At 39.5% G+C, this 25404-nt stretch overlaps 1 protein-coding gene across 6 annotated transcripts in view; it reads left to right on the plus strand.

Annotated features, from left to right (window-relative positions):
* LOC109912968 (SH3 domain and tetratricopeptide repeat-containing protein 1) overlaps window positions 1–25404 on the plus strand; it is an 84383-nt gene that overhangs the window by 46980 nt on the left and 11999 nt on the right. For 5 of the 6 annotated variants that reach the window (XM_048599761.1, XM_048599782.1, XM_048599776.1 and 2 more), the window contains 5 exons: window positions 6508–6537; window positions 9705–11399; window positions 16449–16629; window positions 19643–19793; window positions 21561–21683. In XM_048599761.1, coding sequence (XP_048455718.1) covers window positions 6508–6537; window positions 9705–11399; window positions 16449–16629; window positions 19643–19793; window positions 21561–21683 — 2180 coding nt within the window. The remainder of the gene's footprint in view (window positions 1–6507; window positions 6538–9704; window positions 11400–16448; window positions 16630–19642; window positions 19794–21560; window positions 21684–25404) is intronic. The other variant, XM_048599797.1, reaches the window with a different exon arrangement.

Raw genomic sequence — 25404 nt, forward strand, 5'->3', positions numbered from 1 at the left:
GACTACCTTGGAGTAAAGAATCAGTATTTGTCCCAGATCAGAAGTTTTGCAATAAACCCCTGAAGAAGTCATGTTTACACTTGGATATGTAACAGATCCAGAAAGAAGCTAACTGCAGTCTCAGTATATAAGTTAAATTACAAGTGACTTCAAACTAGTGAGGTGTTAGAGATAGGGACTTTGGCATGAGTGTGCAAGTGGTATTTCTTGGGCATGATATAAGGTGTGTTTTGGTGAGTGTACCAAAGCTGCTTTTTTTCAATTTATAAAGGAGTATTTTGGATTTAATGGAATTATATTTGTACCGTGTGCTTAAAATATTTGTTATTGGTGGATAGTTCAATTTATTTCTCTTATTGTCATTTCTTTTGGTAATAAACTTTGTTTTATTGTTAAAATAAACTGCGTTATTGTGTGCTTATGTTTCAGCAAGAGGCTACTTTGTTGAAACTAAAACAAAATATATCTTCTATCAAACCAGGTTTTAGTCTGGGATTTGACTTTGTCCAGTAATATCAGCTGGGATCATAGTGAATGTGAACTCTGAATTTTTTTTTTAATTCGCTGGATTTAAGAGGGGTCTGAGGTTTGTCTGGTTAAAGCAATGGCCAAACATTGGTTCTGGACATGAAGCAGATGTGTTGTGGTAAGGTTTATTGCACAAAATCTGAAGATGGCTTTGAATGCTGTTAAGAGATTTCCGGAAGTTGAAGACATAATTGGGTTATTTATAATCTGACTAAAGCTAAATTGAGAGATTTAGCAAAGAAGTTGAAGGTTGACGTAAAAGTTGGGTCCTGTAAGGATTAGATGCTTTGAGTGATTATGCAGCATTCAGAATTGAGGCAAAAGAAGTAAGCCTGAAATTGGGAAGTTTACATCAGGAACTGGCTAAGTTACAGTTATAAATGAATAAAACTGGACTAGGAAAGAGAAATTAAAAGACTTGAAATTTAGGAATACAAAAAGGAAAGAGAGGAGGGAGAAAAACAAAGGGAAATAGTTAAGTAAACTTGAAATGGGAAGAGGTAAATCAATATCAGAGGGAAACTGGATTAAAAAGACTTGAATTGCAAAGAGAGAGAGAATTTAATGAAAATGAGTTAGCAAAAGAAAAGCTTAAAATCTATTACTTTTTTTAAGTGACTGTCCCTTATTCTGTAGCTATGTCTCCGAGCTTGAGATTCCTCCGGTAGTGGAAATATCTTAACATGTAGCTTTTCAAGCCACCTCAAAATCTTGTATGTTACAATAAGGTCACCCCTCATTCATCTAAACTCTAATGAATGAAGACGTAACATGTTTAGCCATTAATGGAAAGTAAATCCCTCTCATCCCAGGAATCAGCCGAGTGGATCTTTCTTGAACAACCACTAATACCAGTACATCCTAATCTTTAAGATGCAGGGACCAAAGCTATGCACAATATTCCAGGTGTGGCCTAACCAACTTGCTGTACAGTTGTAACAAACCTTCCCTATTTCTTGACCTTTTATTGCTAGGGGTTGGGGTTAAGGATAGAAATTCAAAACAGTCAATTAAATTTTCCAATTTGTGATGAGACCAGGAAGTTGTGCAGTCATTAATTTACCAGAAAAAGTAGAGTAGGGCTAGAATACGGCATATTCCAAAAATCCCACAAGACAGTAGGTACCAAAATGAAGTGGCATCAGTTTTCAGTTGCGTCTTAGTTCTCAGTTTTTTTTTTTTTTGAAACCATTTCATAAAAAATATAAATTTTGTGGCCAATTCAGTAGCTGACATTTTTAAAAATGTCTCTTGCAATAAACCATTCTTCTTGTTGGATATTGAATATGCTCTTTATTCAGAATAATCATTGTCTCAAGGTGTGAACATTTCTTAATGATGCTGTTATCCAAAACCTTTTGTTGCAAAGCTCTGGGCTTTTTCCATCTGGTTATTGTTTTTCTGATATTGGTGTGTTCAGAGACCCATCAAGACCCAAGCCTGCTGCTCCCCAAAGGCATGAGTGTACTGCAGAATGGATGTTTAACCCTAGTGATCCATAAGTTAAAGGTGGTATACACACATTGTTATTGTTGGATCTTGGACCTAGACTACAAATTAGGAATAAGAGTGGGATTAGGGAAGAACTTGGGCAACTTACAGGAGAGAGAAGGGGTGATGTTGTTGGGGTGGAGAATCGGTGCAGTGGATCAATGGTGGGAGAATTAAAGGTAGACTAAAGTTGCAAATATGGAGCCTGCAGGTAGGATGTAAGGCAAGAGGTGATAATAAAGATGAAAAAGGAACATTGACACAGAGACCTAAAGACCAGCCAGAGGATTTTGAAACCTCTGCATATGCTGAAGATTGTATAGAGGGTTTTGTATTTGATAGCGTAAGTTGTAGTTTATATAGAACATAGAACATTACAGCGCAGTACAGGCCCTTGGCCCTCGATGTTGCACCGACCTGTGAAACCAATCTGAAGCCCATCTAACCTACACTATTCCATTATCATCCATATGTTTATCCAATGACCATTTAAATGCCCTTTAAAGTTGGCGAGTCTAGTACTTTTGCAGGCAGGGCATTCCACGCCCTTGTTACTCTCTGAGTAAAGAACCTACCTCTGACATCTGTCCTATATATATCACCCCGCAATTTAAAGCTATGTCCCCTCGTGCTAGCCATCACCATCCGAGGAAAAAGGCTCCCACTGTCCACCCTATCTAATCCTCTGATCATCTTGTATGTCTCTATTAAGTCACCTCTTAACCTTCTTCTCTCTAACAAAAACAGCCTCCAGTCCATCAGCCTTTCCTCATAAGACCTTCCCTCCATACCAGGCAACATCCTGGTAAATCTCCTCTGCACCCTTTCCAATGCTTCCACATCCTTCCTATAATGCGGTGACCAGAACTGTACGTAATACTCCAAGTGCAGCCGCACCAGAGTTTTGTACAGCTGCAACATGACCTCATGGCTCCGAAACTCTATCCCTCTACCAATAAAACCTAACACACCGTACGCCTTCTTAACAACGCTATCAACCTGGGTGGCAACTTTCAGTGATCTATGCACATGGACACCGAGATCTCTCTGCTCATCCACACTACCAAGAATCTTACCATTAGCCCAGTACTCTGTATTCCTGTTACTCCTTCCAAAGTGAATCACCTCACACTTTTCCACATTTAACCTCCATTTGCCACCTCTCAGCCCAGCTCTGCAGCTTATCTATGTCCCTCTGTAACCTGCAACATCCTTCCGCACTATCCACAACTCCACTGACTTTGGTGTCATCTGCAAATTTACTAACCCATCCTTCTACGCCCTCACCCAGGTCATTTATAAAAATGACAAACAGCAGTGGCCCCAAAACAGATCCTTGATGTACACCACTAGTAACTGAACTCCAGAATAAACATTTCCCATCAACCACCACCCTCTGTCTTCTTACAGCTAGCCAATTTCTGATCCAAACTGCTAAATCACCCTCAATCCCATGCCTCCATATTTTCTGCAATAGCCTACCATGGGGAACCTTATCAAACACTTTACTGAAATCCATATACACCACATCGACCACTTTACCCTCATCCACCTGTTTGGTCACCTTCTCAAAGAACTCAATAAGGTTTGTGAGGCACGACCTACCCTTCACAAAACCGTGTTGACTATCCCTAATCAAATTATTCCTTTCTAGATGATTATAAATCCTATCTCTTATAATCCTTTCCAACACTTTACCCACAACCGAAGTAAGGCTCACTGGTCTATAATTACCAGGGTTGTCTCTACTCCCCTTCTTGAACAAGGGACAACATTTGCTAGTCTCCAGTCTTCTGGCACTATTCCTGTAGACAATGACGACATAAAGATCAAAGCCAAAGGCTCTGCAATCTCCTCTCTAGCTTCCCAGAGAATCCTAGGATAAATCCCATCTGGCCCAGGGGACTTATCTATTTTCACACCTTCCAGAATTGCTAACGCCTCCTCCTTTATGAACCTCAATCCCGTCTAGTCTAATAGACTGTATCTCAGTATTTTCCTTGACAACATTGTCTTTTTCCTGTGTGAATACTGACGAAAAATATTCATTTAGCGCCTCTCCTATCTCTTTGGATTCCACGCACATGTTCCCACTACTGTCCTTGACTGGCCCTAATCTTACTCTAGTCATTCTTTTATTCCTGACATACCTATAGAAAGCTTTAGGGTTTTCCTTGATCCCACCTGCTAAAGACTTCTCATGTCCCCTCCTGGCTCTTCTTAGCTCTCTCTTTAGGTCCTTCCTGGCTAACTTGTAACTCTCAAGCGCCCTAACTGAGCCTTCACGCCTCATCTCTACGTAAGCCTCCTTCTTCCTCTTGACAAGAAATTCAACTTCTTTAGTAAACCACGGTTCCCTCACTCGACCACTTCCTCCCTGCCTGACAGGTACATACTTCTCAAGGACACGCAGTAGCTGTTCCTTGAACAAGCTCCACATTTCAATTGTGCCCAGCCCCTGCAGTTTCCTTCTCCATCCTATGCATCCTAAATCTTGCCTAATCGCCTCATAATTGCCTTTCCCCCAGCTATAACTCTTGCCCTGTGGTATATACCTATCCCTTTCCATCGCTAAAGTAAACGTAACCGAATTGTGGTCACTGTCACCAAAGTGCTCATCTACCTCCAAATCTAACACCTGGCCTGGTTCATTACCCAGTACCAAATCCAATGTGGCCTTGCCTCTTGTTGGCCTATCTACATACTGTGTCAGGAAACCCTCCTGCACACATTGGACAAAAACTGACCCATCTAAAGTACTCGAACTATAGCGTTTCCAGTCAATATTTGGAAAGTTAAAGTCCCCCATAACAACTACCCTGTCACTTTCGCTCCTATCCAGAATCATCTTTGCAATCTTTTCCTCTACATCTCTGGAACTTTCCGGAGGCCTATAGAAAGCTCCCAACAGGGTGACCTCTCCTTTCCTGTTTCTAACCTCAGCCCATACTACCTCAGTAAACGAGTCCTCATCAAACATCCTTTCTGCCACCGTAATATTGTCCTTGACTAACAATGCCACACCTCCCCCTTTTTTACCGCCTTCCCTGATCTTACTGAAACATCTAAACCCCGGAACCTGCAACAACCATTCCTGTCTCTGCTCTATCCATGTCTCCGAAATGGCCACAACATCGAAGTCCCAGGTACCAACCCATGCTGTAAGTTCACCCACCTTATTCCGGATGCTTCTGGCATTGAAGTAGACACACTTCAAACCACCTTCCTGCCTGCTGGTACACTCCTGCGACCTTGAAACCTTATTCATGACCTCACTACTCTCAACCTCCTGTACACTGGAGCTACAATTCAGGTTCCCATCCCCCTGCTGAATTAGTTTAAACCCTCCCGAAGAGCATTAGCAAATTTCCCCCTCAGGATATTGGTACCCCTCTGGTTCAGGTGTGGACCATCCTGTTTATAGAGGTCCCACCTACCCCAGAATGAGCCCCAATTATCCAGGTATCTGAATCCCTCCCTCCTGCACCATCCCTGTAGCCACGTGTTCAACTGCTCTCTCTCCCTATTCCTCACCTCGCTAGCACGTGGCACGGGTAACAAACCAGCGATAACAACTGTTTGTTCTAGCTTTAAGCTTCCACCCTAGCTCCTTTGAATTTCTGCCTTACATCCCCATCCCTTTTCCTACCTATGTCGTTGGTGCCTATGTGGACCACGACTTGGGGCTGCTCCCCCTCCCCCTTAAGGATCCCGAAAACACGATCTGAGACATCACGAACCCTGGCACCTGGAGGCAACACACCAACCGCGAGTCTCTCTCGTTCCCACAGAATCTCCTATCTGTCCCCCTAACTATGGAGTCCCCAATGACTAATGACTAATATAATGTGACTTGCAGGGCACCAGTTGACGATTCATTGGAAAATGTGAGACAGATGCAGATAAGGATTTTGATATCCCATCCATTTAAGTTGCTTTCTTCACCAACTTCACAATGATTTATTGTCATAAGTTCTAGTCAATATCTATAAATCTATCGTAGACTTCTACAATTGTTTAAAGATAATTGATATCACTTTTGAACTGGCTGCTCAGAAGATGAGCATTTACATCTAACAGCCCAATTCTCCAACTTCAGATTTTGCATTTCAATCTAAAGTCAAAAACTAGTTCACATTGCAGAAGCCATAATGTCTGATGTATTGTAAAACTGCCAGATCCACATGCAGGACATTTTTCAAGCTGGTTGCTTCTGGCAGTTTTACCTCAATATCAACCCAGTAGAGAGTTGCAATAAGTTTATTCTATAACAATTATAAAAATGTTTAACAGAAATGTGCAATCTGTGAAGATATTATTGAAAGATATTATCAGTCCTCTCTTTTTGGGATGTTCTCAGTTTTCCTTTATTTAAAAAGCATATACTGTTAATTGAATGAGTGCAGAATACTTAACCTGTTTTGCATTCATCTAACAGGTTAAACAAATTTTAGATCTCCCTCACAATTGTATCCTTTTTATATCCAGATACGTTGAATTCACAACATGAAGAAAAAGGTAATAAAACAAGTTTAATGTAAATTAGATATAATTTATAAAGGATATCATTTATTCATTTGGGATCAACGAATTCTGATGTTCTTGCATGTGTGAATTTACAAATAAAAATAGCTTTGCAAAATGTATTTCAATACTGGTGAGTAACTAAGCTTATCTTTTATATCAAAATGCTACATCCTTTGATCAAAATATTTGTCAAGTTTTTTTGAATGTATACAGTGTGCAAAGTTATTTTCATGAGTGCCTTATGTCTTAGCCAGCAGGTAGATTTGGATGAAAAAGGCTGTTTGTTTCTTTCTGATGGGATATTTCCAGAATAAGAACCTAGTGATCTTCCCATAGAGCTTTTGACTGTTCTTTCTAGGATTCCATTGTCTTGGCTTTAACCAGGCTTTTATTTTCTCTCGCTCCCTCCTTAATTTTCTATCACGTGGCAGAGTACTAAGCATCAAGAAATCTGTCCCAATTTTAAATTTTTATTTTCGATACTCTGCATAACCTTGGATCAATTCCTTTTATGCCCTGCTTTCATAGTATATCTGAAAGTATTATTTCCAGTTTATTAAAAATTTTAAATGTTTTTTTTTTAAATCCACTTGGAGATATTTCTCTTCAAAGCTGAAGAACCTGGGTTTATTACATTTTATTTTATCAAAAGTCTTCTCTCTGGAGTTCTGCTTATTATTCGTCTCTGCACGGACTCTAGAGAGGGAGTACCATCATATGTTACTGAAACTAAAGATACTACTACAACGATAGCAGCAGCTTAAGTTTATACAGCAACTATCAATGCAGTGAAATAATCCAACATGCTTATGTAGGGTCACCTTTGAATACTCCTGCTTCATAGAGATGACTGTGATCAATCTGTAGTGACCAATATGTGATCAATATGTTTAATACTGTAGCTAAGATTTGTATCCCACATGCACGGTTGGTCACTGTGCCTAGTTCACATGCAGAATATTGTGATTGTAGTGTCTTTAGACACACACAGTACAGGTTAATTAATGCAATAGTCCCTTGAAGGACCTCAAGTAGAACTTGCGTGCCTAGACAGGAGTAGGACACTTACTCCACTCTGTGACAGTGTTTTTCATTTCCATTGTGCATTTGTGATTGAGATGAGGATGCAAGTCAATATGGGTAGCCCTTCACACAGTAAATCACAAGCTCAGCCCCTCAAATCTTCTTTTTCCTTTCTTCCTTGCACTCTCTGTCAACCTAATTAGATTTGAACTTCCAAACATTCCCAACCCAACTTATTAACTTAACTCTTTATCTCCCCCTCCTTTATCCCTGAGCCCCAAGTTTACAGCTTAGTTATATTGAGCATCATGATACATTATCCCACACATCTGATCAAGGCCAGGCTACTGGCGACTATTGATGATAAGTGCTCTGCCCATAGTAACCTGTGCCCTCCCCCATATGTCAAGTTGCCCCCACCCACCTTTCAGAATTATTGTCTTCTCTGCATTGCTTCCTATCCTCACACTTGACTGTACCAGCTTCTCCACAAAAGCTGTACCCAAGCTAAGAGCACTGAGATGCATCTTGCTCTGATCGATGAGATGGGTGCCTGTCCCTGTGCACAGAGGCCTGGTAGCAGCATTATGAAAGGTGACTGTGAACTTCAAAGTACAGTATTGAAGTGGTGCACTGTGTTACAATTGAGTCCGAGTTATGTCATTTGGATGTGGTGAGCTTGGTTCCTGGCCAATGCCAACCTCCTGGATAGGAGAGGAACAGGGAATCACTGCCCATGAGGTGTTGGGAATGCTGGCTGAGGTGTTGGCCCTTTTAGAAGACATTGGCAAGCTGCAGCTGCCAGATACCTGATCAGATTTTTGTGTTAGGAATTGGCACCGTCCAGTTTTTCTCCATTGCCTGGGAAACTAGCAACTCATTTGTAAATGAGATTTGGTAGTATTGGGTTGTTAATACATGAAAATAGGCCCCTTGCCACTCACTCATGGAATTTTCATCTAGCTGTTAATACCTTGGGTGGAAAATTGGACACTTATGTCAGGAATCAAATTTTTCCATTCTCCTCATCTTTTCCCAATTGACTCACCTATGCTCGCATTGTTCAGCAGTGGGGAAACTGCTGTCCCTTACTTTCAGAAAGAGATTTGCAAAGTTGAACTTGGATTTTCTTCTCCTTAAAGACCTAATCTTGGCCATGAGCTTCTGAGAGGAGTGTAAGTAAGTTATTTTCTCAAACTGCGATGTGCACTAAAGTGGTTGGGTTCAACCTAGTCTACCTGAGCTCTGAATAAAGAAGATAAACCACAAAAATACTTGAAGGTAAAGCTTTATAATGGTTCTCTTTCAGGATTCCCAAATTAACCAAGTATAACCTAAGTTTCCCTCAAAACTTTATGTATATTTGTAAAAGGTACTCAGTAATAGCAAATAATGTTATTTAAACAGCTTTTGGTAAGTGAGTTGGGAGAGATTATTGGTTAAGACTGAAGAATGATAATGAGGAGTGCTGCATTCTATACAGAATATCTGAGACTGAGATCATGATTGTGCTGTTTATCTGGTTTGAGTGGTCCTTACATTTTGGTTAATAGCTTGGCTATATAATTTCCTATGGCTGACCACTAGTTAACACATTTGTGCAAAATAGATTTTGCAACTTATTTTAACAACTATTTTTAAAAAATGGCAGAGATGAATTGTATGCTGTCACTTTAACAGAAAATTATTCCAGTTCTGGATGTCTGCATTGCGTGAAGTATGACATATTAGGTGCAAAGGATAATGAACCCATTCCTACATTGCTATATGTTCTGCCTATAATGAAATGGTAAATGATCTCTTCTACTGTGGTTGTTTTGACCAGTGTAAACTAAGCTAAATCTGTGTGCCAGTTTTCTCAATGTTTTCTTAAACTAGACTCTTACAAAGCAATTCTACTTGTAAACTTGTTAGTGTCAAGCAATTTGTGGATAATTCTGTGTAGTTGTTAAGTGTAAATGTAACTGTTTTGTGCATTTTGTGTGTATATTAGAAATAATGAAATAGTGTTCTTCTGTAGCAGCATTGTAAAGTATTTGTGAAATAGGCTGCTACAAGGATCCCTGGCTTCTACTTTGAATGTTGAAGTTTTTCTTTCGTCACATACGATTTAAGTAACAATTATTTTCTTGCAGAAGAGCAACAAACTCCAAGTAATCAAGAACCTGCTTTGTTAAAAACAAAGCTGAATAAGGCTGTAAATAGGTTAGAAGAGGAAAAGCCTATCCCTTCAGTCAACGAGGAGGAATCTATTGAACAGGTTTCTGTAAATTGTGACCAAGAGGATGGACTTGACTCAGAGGAGCCTTGGTTGTTTGTAGGCCGTACAGGAAACCTAGACAATCCGGAAATGTTCCACCATTTCTTAGTTATGCTCGATAATGAGGAATACAGCAAGTACTTCAAACATCTGTATGACTCCTCTTTTTCATTTCTGACGTCCATCTTTCGTGGCTTTAGTGAAGAAGAAGTGGTTCATTATCTTGAGGTGGCAAGGGAGGCAGCAAGAAAGAGACAGATGCAGTGGGCCCAAACAAGAATTTGTTTTCTACTGGGCAGAATGTGTGCCAAGAAGCTCAAGTACTCTCAAGCCAGAGTTTATTTTGAAGAAGCTCTCTGTGTAATGAAGGGTCAGTTTACTGATTTATTTCTCTTGATCGCTCTGTATACAAACCTTGTTGTTATATACTTGAAACAGAAAAACCAAGAGAAGTGCTCTGCCATTTTTGAGAAAATTGCAGCCTTACTCTTGGGTATCCCAAACTACATCTGTACGACTGAGATGGAAGCTGAAGTTCTGAAATACGTTTTAGGGAAGGCAGTGCTGTCTGAAAATAAGCATGCTGAGGCGAGGGCATGCTTCCTTTTAGCTAAACTTCATATAAATCTTAAACAGTATGAAGATGCATTGCCTTTCATTGAAAGACTACAGTTTTTAAGGAATATGTTGATGTTAGAGAGTAGGACTTCCTTAGACTTTCATTTTACATTAGGGTCATTATATTACCGAAAATGTCTGCCAAACCTTGCTATAAGCTGTGCCAAACTTTCATGCATTCGGCCTACTAGAACTTTAATGGATTGTTTGAGAGGTGCTAGCTTTGTTATGAAAGGGACATCAAAGCTCTGTGGAATGGGTAGACTCTCTTCCACAATTCCAACACAAGTAGTACCCTACCTCAAATGGGCACTTTCATTAGCAAACATCCTCAAAAGGGACCGTATTAACCAAGCACTTTGCCACAGCTTGTCAGAGATTTACAAATTGCATGGAATGTATGGAGAAGCAATTCATTATATGAAAATGGCCATTAACACAGATGTATTCACTAGTACAGAGGAGATGGTGCCTTTGCTCATTTCTTTTGCATGGTTGCACGTTCTGAACAGCCAAGCTGCTAAAGCCATTGTCTTATTAAACACCATACTGGAGTCACCTTCTGTTCAGAGTTGCCGTACCCAACAGGGAATTGTTTACAATATGGTTGGTATATCTATGAGAAGAATGAGGAATGTCAAGGAAGCTGCTAAGAACTATCACCAAGCCCTGTCAATCTCTGTGGATTTGGGACTGAAATTTAACCAAGCTATTACAAATGCTAATTATGGTTTGCTCTGCCTTTGGTCAAAGGCTTATCAAATTTCTGAACAATTTCTTTTAAAGTCCATTCATATCTTCTCTGAACTGACAAATGTTGCATCTGAAGAAAATTTTTTTCAGGTTCTGATTACACTGGGACAGTACTACATTGAAGAAGAATTAAAAGAAAGTGGAATGTTTTGTTATGAATGGGCACTTCTAATTGCACTGAAAGCAAATCTTATTGAAAGTAAGTATTTGCTTTTTTTTTACTGATCAAGTAATTTATGTTTCAGTTAGTCAAAACAGATACATTCTTATTATCATTAAAACACTTGAGGGACTTGCATTAAATGTTGACACAATCCAAAATGCTGAGTGCAGGGCTCCATGTTTTGATACACCTCAGGAGCAGTTAGGACTTGAACCAAGGCCTCCTAGCCCAGAGGCAGGCATATTTCCACTGTGCCACAAGTGCCAATGGATGTAGAATATTTGGATTTCCAAAAGACTCTTAAATATCTTTTGACTTTCATGTTCAGGAAAGCAAATGGCACGTTGGGTTTTTTGAAAGATGGCTGGAGTAAAGGAGGAACAAATAATGCTGCAGTTGATCAGGTCTTTGAGGCCAAAGCTGAAAGTACTCTGTAGTTTTTCCTTTCCTTCCATATCAAAATATACTTGCTGGGTAGCTGATAGCTAGGGCCATTTAGATCCTACCTCCACTGAAATCACCTGAAATCTCCCATCCCTCCAACCTCCAAAGCCACCTCTGCATAGCTGTAAGAATCCTGTACATTGATGTTCAATGATTGATCCATCCTGGTTAGGGAGCCTAGAACTAGGGGGTGTTGCCTTAGGATAGGGAACCAACCGTTCAAAACTGAGGAGCAGAATTTTTTTCACTTAATTGTGAATCCTCGGAATTCTGTGTCGAAGGCTTGTGGCTGCTCAGTCATTGAGTGTTAATAAAGCTAAAACAGGCAGATTTTTGGTTGCTAGGGGAATCGAGAGAGGGAGGCAGGGAAGTACGATGGAAGTCAAATATCAGCTATGATATTGTTGAAAGTCAGAACAAGCTCAAAAGACCTTGTATTCTACTCTTGCTTCAATCTCCTATTTATTTGACTTTGAAGCAGCCCAGATTTTCGAAAGGCCTGACAGTCGTTATTCCATAGTAGATGGAAATTGTACACGGGACTCCTGCAGAATCCCTATCGAACCAGATTCCAAAGGAATTGCTGGAAAATTGAAGATGCTGCTGGGAAATTCTTGAGCGTCTGGTACCCTCAAAGAATCTATTTTATTCGGGGTATTTTGAGGGTTTTGATGAAATTAGTAAATTGGGACACAGGAAAAGTTAAATACATAGATCAACTCCTGAGTAACTATTGAACAAACTCCACTCTTACCTCTCTCACCCCCCAAACACACTTACCTCTTGCCATGCTTTGGATCAGGTCTCCCTCTACCAACACCAGACCCAGCCTGTGTACTCGGTGCTGACCCTGCTCCTTCTTACTTGGCCAACACTACCACTAACACCACCACCCCCTCTTGCCCCCAACCAAAAACCCATGCTCCCTCCATCTGCTGGACACAATTTCTCCTACCCACCCTTGCCTACACTTGCAACCTTTTAAATGCTGATACCCTACCAAACTGCTAACCTTCCTCCTGGCACCATACCTCCAGTATCCTACTATCTACCCACTTGTCCTCCTACCTAATGGGTCCTCTAACCAGATGAACCCTACACAGCTCATATGCTACTTAGCTGGTATCCTCTCCCATATCTATCTGGCACCCTAACTTCACACTTGCCTTATGTATTTCCTGTTTGACAGCAGCTAGCAGAGTGGCTGCCTGTGGATCTGTGATGTGGTTCCTAGCTGCACCTAATAGGTATAAAGAGAGCTGGGATACACTGAAGGTGAAGTTGCAATCCTCCCCTGCTCTTGGTTCGCTACAATTGAGGCGGGCAAATCATCCAATTTCCTTCGTCCAGCCCACCCCACTCCCACTTGTTTTATGGCTTGGTAAAGCAGTTTACAGCTGGAGGAGTGGAGTGACACTGTGATGTCACCACCATTTAGAATCATAGAGTCATGCAGCACCGAAACAGACCCTTCGGTCCAACCAGTCCATGCCAACCATAATCCCAAACTAAACTAGTCCCATCTGCCTGCTCCTGGCCCATATCCCTCTAAACCTTTCCAATTCGTGTATATTTCCAAGTGTCTTTTAAATGTTGTAATTGTGCCCACATCCACCACTTCCTCAGGAAGTTCATTCCACATGCAAACCACTCCGTGTTTTCAAAAAAACAAGCTTTCCCTCGTGGTTTTTAAATCTCTCTCCTCTCATCTTAAAAATGTGCCCCCTAGTCTTGAAATCCTCCATCCTAGGGAAAGACATCTACCATTAATCCTATCTGTACCCTCATGATTTTAACTTCTATAAGTTCACCTCTCAACCTTTCGCGCTCCAGTGAAAACAGTCCCAGCCTATTCAGCCTTTCGTTATAACTCAAACCTTCCACATCCAGCAGCATCCTGGCAAATTTCTCCAGCTTAATATCGTTCCTATAACTGGGTGACCAGAACTGGACACGGCATTCTAGAAGAGGTCTCAATAATGCCCTGTACAACCTCAACATGACATCTCAACTCCTATACTCAAAGGACTGAGCACTGAAGGCAAGTGTGTCTTTTTAACCACCCTGTCTTTCTGTGACGCAAACGTCAAAGAATTATGTACCGGAACCCCTAGGTCCCTCTGCCCTACAACACTACCCAAGGCCCTGCTATTAATTGCATAAGTTCTACCCCTGTTTGTACCAAAACAAAATACTTCACATTTATCCAGATTCCCCTTTCCCTCACCACCTCTGCCCTGGCCCTTTCACTTCATTTTTTTTCTTCGTCTATGCTGCTCAATTAATGACAAACCTCTCCGTCATGTTGAAGGAAGTTCTGATTTTTGTCACTTGCTTTTATAATTACTCAAGACTTTGAAGGTAACCCATCAGTGAAATTGATGAAAGTCAGTCACTGTAAAGACAAGTGGTGGCAAAAATATGAAGGGAATGTTAGTTCATTAGTGTTTGTTTCTGCAATACTGCATACTTCACATGATTTGCTGGTGTGTGTGTGTGTGTGTGTAATACTCTTGTTCCAGTCATTTATGGATTTCTCGATGTGCTTGCTTCTATGTTAATTAATTCAGTACTCACTTTGCCTCCAGCTGTGTTCCCCTATTAACACACTGCTTGCTGATGTAATTTTACTGGGACCCTCTTCTCTATTGCATGTGGCATCTATAAGTTTTGATTTCCAGTTGTGATTATATGATACTCTCTCTTTACTCTGGTGACTGATCACGGGAGTTTCACTGGTTAGAAGTGCAGACAATTTGAAATTAGTAACTAGTTTTGTTCATCAATGACTTGTTACTTGGCAACAGCCACAATGCTGGTATTGTGAGATGATGCAGTACCCTTACAATGTTTTCAAGTGGGGGTGGCGGAAAACTGGAGGCTCTGTTACTGCACAGCTCTGGCTAATGCACTACAACAGCGGCTGATGACAGCAGTCTGCAATCCTACATAAAGGCAAAGCCGATATCCTAATCCTTGCAACTGCACTGTGTTCATTAAACAGGTATTTGTCATGCTTGCACACAGTTCAATTGTTTTGACCATTCAGAGGTGCCTCATTATATCTCAAATGTTGTCTGGTGTGCAGCATGTTTTCAGAAGCACAAACTTATGACAGGCTATCTGTAGTCTGCAATCAGGATAACCCTGATATTGTGCAGGGTTCTTCTGAAATCTGCTATGACTTCAGTGGACCTACAGAAGGATGGCAGAAATACCATAGAGTGGAAGAGGCACAAAACCTCAGGTTCTACAAGTTGGAAAGCAGAGTCAGAATAATGTGGTTTGTTTTCCACCTTATTTCATTCCTTAATCAGATTACATAGCTTGCCGTGTAAACTGTATTAATTATTGCATGGACCAGTCGGCAGAGCTGGCAGCACCTTTGTTTTGAAATATCGTTAATGTGAAATGCTAATTTTGTTCATCTCTCCACAAATGTGCCTGATCTTCTGAATGTATCCGGCATTTCTGTTTTGCTTTGAAACTTCAGATTTCCAGTATCTGCAGTATTTAGCTTTGTAACTGTTGCCACTCAACAAATTGGTGCAACAGGCACAAAAATATTGCATTCACTCTAAAACGTGAGCATATTGACATTAGGAAAACACAGGGTGGTGGGGCAAGCTCAGCTGTTCCCTTTTGTGATTCTTCTTTGACGCCTGAAAGTATAGATGGAGACAGGTGTTTCGGACATCTGGTCACCTCTCCTTTTGGGGGTTTTGTGGTGAAGCTGATGGTATGAAACTATTCTCGGTTATTTTAAATAATTATTTCAAATTGTTCCCGAGTCTTTTATGTGATACAAATCTATCATTTTTCTGCTGCCTTGCAAAGATAGCAGGAAGTTTAATCAAAACAGTTTTGTTAGCTCTGGCTGCCATGACACTTGAAGTATGAAACAGGAAGTTCGTCTTTTGTTCAGTTTAGGCTGCTAACTACAATAAAATCTAATAATTAGCAGTTTATTGGGAAACAAGAGCAAATTATTCGCAGAGTCAATGGTGTTTAATATGCAAGCTGGCACCTAGAACTCCCTTTTCATTAATAGTCTTAAAGCTTTTTACTGCTAACTTCTCAACATCTTTTGGGATAAAAGATACAAAATAGTAGAATAATCTGCTATTGCTGTCTGCTGGCCTTCTTCCTGAGTTTATGTACATCTGAACTGGACAGATGAAAATGTAGCTCTAACTGGTTTGTGATCACAATGACAAACACTGAGAATTTGGTCTTTCTTCTCTTGTCATCCTTTGGATTAGCTGGTGAAATTCATGTCCAAGCATACAAGAGCTCATGTGCAAAAATGTGGAGGAACAGACTATAGGAAACAGTGCATGTTGTTCTAATGGCAATAAATCAGTGTTACTCGACTCACTATTGTGATACTGTTTGGAACATTTGGACCTGCTGCCAAGTGAAGATAGAGAATTTGTCTCGGAGTTAGTTCTTGCAACTGAGTTAACTAATGCCTTCAATCTTATTGTCATCCTACTGCATGTATGGGCTCTGTAATAATAATGTATGGGGTGCAAATTTGGTTAAAATTTTTCGAAGATTTGGAAACAGTAAGGCAGTCATTATCCTTTATTCTCCAGCACCTTCTGCTCTTTTTGCTTGAGTTTTTGTTTTTGAATCTAGGGCAAGTACGAGCCACTCAGTTGCTATGTCAGTTTTACAACTCTGTCCTACCTAATGAGGCCCAGTGCATCATCTACAATGAGTTTCTGCTCCACCTCACTCGTAAACTGATGAACAAAGAACTGGAGGGACATGTTTTGCAGAACACCAGTCAACTTTACCTCAACCTGGGAACTGAAAGGTAAAGGAGATTAACCAAGTGATGCTCAATGATTGCTGATAGTCAGTTATTGTGATTGATTCCACTGGTGTGTGGTGATGGGGGAATCATTTTTCTTTGTACATAAATTTATTATTCTGCATCCTGTAAACTTTGCAAATTTATCATGAGTGTTCTAATAATTACTGGATATCCAACTTTGCATTTTTAAAAAGTCAAAGAGAGGAATTTGGTGCAAATTTGTTGTTTATGCCTTTTTTAGGTGGTGAATGTTTTTTTTTTAACCTACTTGGGCTCCAACAACAAGATGTTTTCTTTCAGAAAGAGACTCTATTCTCTGGCAGTTGAGCAGCTACCTTAAACTTCTTCAACCCACTGCACCAGGTGGTCTGTTGCAGAAAATCTCCACCTCTAACTCTGCAGTATACCCACAAGCCTGTCTCTAAGTTCATGACTGGAACGTTGTTTGGGTCAGGCATGCGTCTCCTTAGAATCTAAAATGGCCCAAAATTTGAGCTGATAAGTACACTGACCTGAGATATGTTAATTTGGTTAAAGCAGAGATTCATTGTTACAGAAATTCCTGGAAAAACTCAGTAGGCCTGGCAGCATCAGTGGGAAGAAAGCACAGTTAATGTTTTGAGTTCAGTTCTGGGAGAGGAGATCCAATTGAAATATAGAAGATGCTAAAGAAGATGACAAAGCATGTGTAGATAGGATGTTTTTCACATGGGGCAATCTAAAACGAGATGTCATAATTTTAGGACAGGGAGTAGCAGATTTAAAACATAGATGAGGAGAAATTACTTCTCTCAAATGGCCTTGAATCTGTGGAATTCACTACCCCAACATGCAGTGGATACTGGGACATTGAGTAAATTTAAGGAGGAGATGGCCCTTCAACCCACTACTAATTTAAAAGTCTATGGGGAGCAGGCTGGAAAGTGAAGTTGAGGTCATCAGTCATGGGTTGTATTAAATGGCAGAGTGGGCCTGAGGGCTGAATTGCCTGCTCATAGTTCATATCATACGTTCTAGTGAATAAGTAGTTAATGATGTATTTCGATCTGTACCTAATCTCTAAATTGACTGACTGCCCCAAACCCTTTTAATGTAATAATGATTTCTCCTGTCTGCCCGACTGTTTTCATTCGATGATGGGATGAGGACATCACTGGCTGGGCCAGTGTTTATTGCCCACATCTAATTGCCAAGAGGGCAGTTAAGAGTCAACAACATTGTTGTGGGACTGAGTCGCATAAGGATGGAAGGAAATCTAAAGGACGTTTATGGATCTGATGGGTTTTCCCCCAACAATTGCAAACAGTTTCATGGTCATCATTAGAATTTTAATTCCAGAATTTTAAATTCCATGACTTGCCATGATGGATTTGAACCTGGGTCTCTGGATTAATAATCTATTATTAATACCAGTAGGCCATTCCCTCCCTGAAAGTATACCATTTGATTATACCAGTTGCAACAAGATTGTTTGTTTGTTTGTTTGTTTGTTTGTTTGTTTGTTTGTTTGTTTTCAAAAGAAAAGGTTTGAAATGTTGAATTCCTGCAATCATAGTTATTTCATGGCAAAACACCACTGAACTTCAGAGTTGCATGAAAAGTTTTGTCTAACAGATTTAAAAGAAATAATTAAGATGTGTATATATTACATCCTGGAGTTTTTAAGAAAAATGTTAATGTTTAAAGTGATCTGTGAAACTATACAGCGGACAAAGCTCCATGGGTGGTGTGTGTACATTTTTGTCACATTGGCTTTGGGGACTATCATAATCTGCAGTAGGTTTGCAGCAACCTTGTTATCCATTGAACCTCGAGAGGGACACTAGAGGAGACTAAAAGCGTCTTAAAAGCAATTGAATTTGGGTTTCAGTGTATGCTTGAAAAGAGCCTTTGAATTGTAATAATGTGAAGAGCTTTTTATCTTAACTGGCTACAAAGCAGAAACATGAGATTTTTTTTTGTGGAGTTACATGTATCAATTACTACAAGTCCTCCTATTGTTTTTCTGTTGGTAAATTTTAAATGGAGAAGAAAAAGTTGAATGTTTGCAATAGAATTTTATGTATGTTTAGTGCATCTCACTTGCTGGGTGTAGTTAGATAGGCAAAAGCAATTTTTATATTTTCTTTGTCTATAGCAAGGCATCAGAGCAAACTGGATTTATGAAATAAAATATTGTTTAGTTTTGCCATTCCTCTCTCATAAGTGGTGTACAGTTTTTCAGCATCTCCCACTGGGGACAAGTCTGGGTATTTACTCTTATTGAGCAATAGAATACTGAGGGTTCTAGAAATCTGAAATCAAAGCACTAAAAGCTGGCTAGGTGGAGGACGAAATGGAGTTGATTTTGCAGGCTCAAGTATTTCCAGCATTTCTGTTTTTGGTTCCAAGTATTTATGGTTTTTTTTTTGTAAATACTCTACTCTGTATGTAACACTCAATCACAATCTTTGGAAGAGTATTTTAAAGTTTCGAGGCTAAATGTATTTAAACTGATCTCTGTTCACTGTATAATGTATAATTATACCTTGTATGTATGACACTGTTGTCCATATATAAATATGTGCATATGCTTGCACCCACCCCCGACCCCTACACAGTGTAATGAGTATTTTTGCTCCTCAAGGAGACCTTACTAGTTTTACTGTTCCTCTCTTTGAATGTTAACATGAAATCTTCTGGCAAGTGTTCCATTGCTTTGTAAAGATGCAGCGTGAAAAAGCACATTGGCTTTTTGAAGGTAAATAAACAGAATCCAAGTGTACTTGACCATGAATGTTCTTTTAGTTTACGTAAAATTTTTTGTAAATGATTTTGCTTTGATTTTATGAAAAGTTCTGCAGAAAAGCCCTATTAGAAACATCTTGAGATTGTATTAAAAGGAGTTTATGTATGACCATTGCAATCAGGAACTGTCCATTTTTTATTGTCACATAATGCAGTGTTGAACAGACGATGTGGTAATTTGATGTACCACCCAATCTGGTAATGCAGTTTGCCTTTTTAAATTTAGGGCATTCAGATCAGCACTGGAGTATACCAAACGGAGCCTTGGAATCTTCATAGATCTGGAGAAGAAGGAGAAGGAAGCATATGCTTGGCTGCAGGCTGGGAAGATATATTACATTCTGGGAGAAAATGAATTGGTGGATATGTACATACAGGTAAAATACAATAATTTGAAACAAATCAGGACATATATTAATCTAAATGATCTATTTTCTCTTTAAAGTTTTATGCATAACTAGATAATAATGTTAGTAAATGTGATCAAGTGCTAGGCACTACTTCTTCACAACAATCCACCACAAAATGTACAGTTTGTGTACAAACTCCTCGTTTCTCCAAGTGAAATATTTATAATTCATTATTTTCAGGTCTGGCAAATTATGAGACAAAGAACTCACACCAGTCCATATTTTCCTTTTAGATGTTTTGTTTTGCAGGTTTGCAGTTGTTCCTCACTGAAAACAGCTCAATGGTCATTTTTCTAGCTGTATCCCCTTTAGAATTAATCACAAACGTGGATTTGCTACATTTATATCTCTGCCGTTCAGAGAGAAATTGTGTTTTAGAGATCAACCAGCAGTGTGGTTTACATCTTTATTCATGGTGATGTATTAAGGTTATCTTTTCTCCTTTTGATGCTTCATTATCTGTACTTTGCACAAGATCGAAGAGAATGCTAAAATCAATTATCATAACCTCAATTTACCACTTTTGATTATTGGAGTAATGAACTCGGCTTAGCAGCTGAAAGTCATTGATCAGAGAAGTTTCACAGATGTAAATCATTTAGTGCCATCATTACTCCCTTTTGTCATAAGTATTGGAATAAAGGAATGCTTCCTATTAATTCATTTCTATTCAGCATTTTAGTACTACCATCATAAATAAATGGCTATTGCATTCACTGAAAGACAAAAATTATAAAGGGGAACAACATTTTTTTTTTATAACGAAAAGACCATGCTGATCAGTTGACAAGTGCACCCTGGTAGGGAAATTGCAGTAGCAAATGTACCAGGTGATGATGACTGACAGTTAATTGCCACATTGTAATTAAATTTAAACCAGGCAGGTTGACTCCTTAAGGGGATATAAAATATCTTATGGCATTCTTTCAAAGAAGAGCTGAGGAATTTTCTCTTTAGACATGACAAACGTTTTATCATTCATTCAGCACCACTAACCTAGCACAATTTAGCAAATTTAGCTAAGGCTGTTCTTCCTGCTTAAAAGATGATTAAGGTATTACAAATGACCTATTTGGTAGAGTTGATAAGGAGGGTAGTCAGTAAATAGAGACCTGTATTTAAAGTAAATAATAACATATCTAGAGGCAAGAAAGGGTGAATTTTTTTTTGGAAGCTGTTAACTTATAGTTGCACTGCACTTATTTCAATGTATCAGAAGCACATTTAATAACTTTCAAAAGGAAAATAGTTACCACACATTAAGGGGAAAAATTAGCACGGCCATGGGGAAATATAATTATCCAACTTTCAGAGTTGATGAATTGAATGAACATCAGGGTTCCTGATTTTGTTTAGGACATACCAAAAAGATAGGACCAGCTTCTTTAATGGGTTAATGAGCAAATGCAGCATCCCATCTGTTATGGTATCATACAGATGAGAGATGCTTTAGACTTTACTCCAATCTACTCAGGAAGCAACTTCATGGAACAATGATTCAGTGATCCTTGCTTGAAAATGCACATATTTAGATCCCAGATCTGGGAGAGCCCTGCAGAGTATCATCTCAGATCATATATTTGATTCATTTGACTTTTTCACAGTTCAGTACAGTATTGAACAAATGTCAACCTGTTCAGGATTCAACTTGTGAATATAGTTGGGCTGTAAGAAGATTTGCAACATGATGATAATGCTGATTTATGCAAACGTTTTGTAATACAAAAATTTAAGGTTGCTCAAGATGCTGCAGTGAGTACTGAAAATTTGGACTTCGCACTGGAAATTTTTGAAGCAGCTGGAGATGTGTTTTTTAATGGGCCTGGGGACAGAGAGAAAGCTATATCATTCTTTAGGGTAAGTACATTCTGTTGTACTGTAAGACTTCATTCATCTTATTCTTTGCTCTTCTGGAAATCAAATTATATACGATCTGATCAATTTTAGTGAGCGCCTGTGATTCCAAAAACGTGGGATCAGGCTCCTTATTTGGTGAACCAAAATTTGGGTGGAATGTTCTATGAGATCAATTTTCATCAGATTCCAAATTTCAGTTGGAGAAAGTCCATTGGCAAGTGTTTATTCCACCATATATTCATGATTATGGGGCATGTCTGGGAAAGTTTCAATATTGCCCAAGAATTCTATGATGTTGACCAAAAAACTATCCACTGGCCTGAGTTTCTTTATGGTCTACTCAAAGCCCTAGAACTTCCTGAGAGAAAAGTAACCAATCCTAGAAGTGACTGATTACTTGGCAAAAAAGTACTGTTTGTTTCGCTAAGGAAAATTTTTTAAAAATGCCATGGAATTAAAAACAGAAAATGTTGAAAATACTCAACTGGGCAGGCGACACCTGTGGAGAGAGAAGCAAAGACCAATTTTTTCCATCCATTGATGTGGCCAGACCTGCTGATTATTCCTGGCATTTTCAGGGTTTTTTTCAGATTTCCAGTATCTGCAGTATTTTGCTTTAGTTTGTTTTTTCCCCTCCAGGTCTGTCCGTGACCTCCAACCCCACATTGAAACAGTGTGACACTGCACTGGTTGGGAGGGAGGACAGATCACTTACTCTGTTACTACAAGTGAAGATCACTCACACTAACTATCACCTCAAACTCCCCTGGCTCTGGACTTTGAGATAGGATTCCCACACCAGCATACTTGTGGTAGCAAATCGGTATGGGTGTTTACCTGATTTGGATATTTTAAAGAAGGAATTGAGATGAGATATCCTGTGTTCATATTTATGAAGGTGCTATTATGTTGGTAGAAACAGCAATCTCAGGAATGTCTGCTTTGTCATACATTTGGAGAACTTCTATAGGAAGCTTCTCTCATAAAATACAAAAAGAAATTGTTTTATGTAAAGATTGATTGCTCTGTGTTTATGAAATGGAGCTAAGTTGTGTCAATGGAGGTGGAGTACCTACCAGCCATGATCTACTTGAATGGCAGACAGACTTGAGTCTGAGTGATCTATTCCAATTCCTAATATTAACCTTCCAGCAGCTCAAAACTTTGAACTCTTTATTTCCTTATGTCTTTTTTCCATACAACAATTTGTAGGATTTTAAATCATGGCATCACCAAACAGTTACTCTTTGATTTACCTCATCTCCTCTGTGCAAGCATGTTTGCTTATGGACTTGGGTTCTACACCAAATTATCTGAAAAATCCACAAATATTGAAGAACTGTTTGTACTGCAGAGAAAATGCTTGTCTGCACAAAAGTATTTATTTTATAGCTTTTTATAAACTGTAATGCCTTGTGATAAAAGTTGCATTTTTCTGATATGATGTGAATTTACATTATTTTCTACCTTATTATGCACCCTGCAGTATTTGTACCTATACTTGTATATTTATATACAGTATAGTTACATGTACATTTGTGTCTGTGCCAATAAAAGTGTTGTCAATCCTTCTGAATTAAAAGGCATTCAGAATAAAAAAAAAAACTTGTGTTATTGTGCTCATTCTTTAAAAGAGCAGTCGTTCTTAGTCCTAAGCTCATGCTGTTTGATTATGGCCCTAGAAACTCCTTATCTTCCAGCATCTGTCAACTATGCTTCAAAATTATTTATGAAGCAGCTCCCACTTCCTTTCCAAGTATAGTATTTTTGATCCCAACAACTGAATGGGAAAAACAAACTTCTAAATTCTCTCTCCAAATATTTCTCAGCATGTTTAAATCTATGGTCTCCTTGTTATTGATCCATTTGCCAGACAGAAAAGGTTTTCCAGCAAAACATTACAATAACTTAAACTCCTCTATTGAATCATCTCTTAAACTTCTCTGTTTGAAGAAAAACAAGTCCTGATTTCTCCAACTACTCCTGATGAGAAGTCCTTCATCCCTGGTAATATCCTGGTAGTCTTTTTTATATCCTTCCTAAAGCTTTATATCCCTCTTGAAATTTGGAGCCCAGAATGTTTAAATGAAGTTGAAGTGATGTATAAAGTTCTAGCTTCTATTTGAAAGCCCAGGTCACCCATATGCTTTGCCATCTTTTAAGGGCTTCGGCATGTGGATGCTATAATCCTTCCGTTCATCTGCACTTTTCAAGATGTTACCATTTATAGCATACTGTCTTTTTACTTCACACTTTTCTGCACTCATCCCTAACTGCCTTGGAGTAGACAGTGGTGAGCAGCCTTCTTGAACTATTGCATTCTATATAGTGTAGTTACACCCACAGTGCTGTTAGGAAGGGAGTCCCAGGAATGTGACCCAGAAACAGGGAAGGATCAGAAAGGTATTTCCAAGTTGGGATGGCATGCAACATGGATGGAAGGTACAGGTCATAGTGCTCTCGTGCGTTTGCTGCCCGTGTCTAAGTGATAGTGCTCATGGTCTTGGGAGTTGCTGTTGTAGGAGTGGTGAGGAGTTGCTGCATTGCATACTGTAGACAGCACAAGCTGCTCCTACTGTGTAGCAGTTATGGGTTGCAAATAATGTGGGCTGCTTTGTCCTGGATGGCGTTGAGTTTCTTGAGTGTTCTTCAAGCTGTATTTGTTCAGGTGAGTTTAGAGAAGTCCATTGCACTTCTGACGTGTCTTGCTGGTTGTGGACAGGTTTTGTTTGACCTGCTGATTTTTTTTCAGTTCTTTAACATTCCTCAGGGCACCTTCTTATGGATCTGAAGCCAGACTGGCAAGGAATGGCAGGCTTTTTTCCATAAAGGATATTAAGGAACGAGATGTACTTATGACAAACGATTGTTATACTCACCATTGCTAAGATGCGTTTTCAATTCCAAATTAATGTATTGCGTTTTAAATTCATTGATTTGAGCCTGTGTCCCCAAAGCATTAGCCTGGGCCTCTGGCTTACTAGCCCATGGACATTACCACTATATGCCATCTACCCCACTCATGTAGCCACAGTATTTAAATTGTACATTAGCTTTTGGTCAGCGGTAAGCTCTCAGAATGTTGATAACATGGGGGATTTAGCAATGTCAAAGCCACTGAATGTCAAGGGACATGTTTTAATTCTCTCTTGATAGAGATGGTCATTGCCTGGCACTTAGATGGCACAAATCTTTCTTGCCATTTATCAGTGTAAGTCTGGATATTGTCCAGGTCTTTCTTCTTATGGGCACAGACTGATTTCAGTATTTGAGGAGTTGTGAATGGTCTTGCGCATGGTGCAATCATCAGTGAAATTTCCCACTTCTGACCTTCTGATGGAAGGAATGTTATTAATGAAGCAAGTCTGTGAGCGTTGGCGTCTGAGGCATGACCCTCAAGAACTGCTGCAGTGATGTCCCACAGCTGAGATAACAGACCCCCAACAAGCTATCTCTCTTTGGGCTGGGTATAACTCAAACCAACTGAGAGTTATCCCCCAATTCCCAATGATCCCAATTTTGCCTGAGTTCCTTGATACCACATTTGGTCAAGTGAGGCCTTGATCTTGAGAGTCACACTCATGTCACTTCTGGAATTTAGCGCTTTGGTCCATGTTTGGACCAAGGTCTTAATGAGGTTAGGACTGACACTGGCAGAAGCCAAATTATTGGGGTGTAAGTTATTACTGAGCAAGTGCCACTTGATAGCACTCTTGATGAC

Source organism: Rhincodon typus, chromosome 1 (genome assembly GCF_021869965.1).
Source record: "Rhincodon typus isolate 14 chromosome 1, sRhiTyp1.1, whole genome shotgun sequence".
In the NCBI taxonomy this organism is placed as follows: domain Eukaryota; kingdom Metazoa; phylum Chordata; class Chondrichthyes; order Orectolobiformes; family Rhincodontidae; genus Rhincodon; species Rhincodon typus.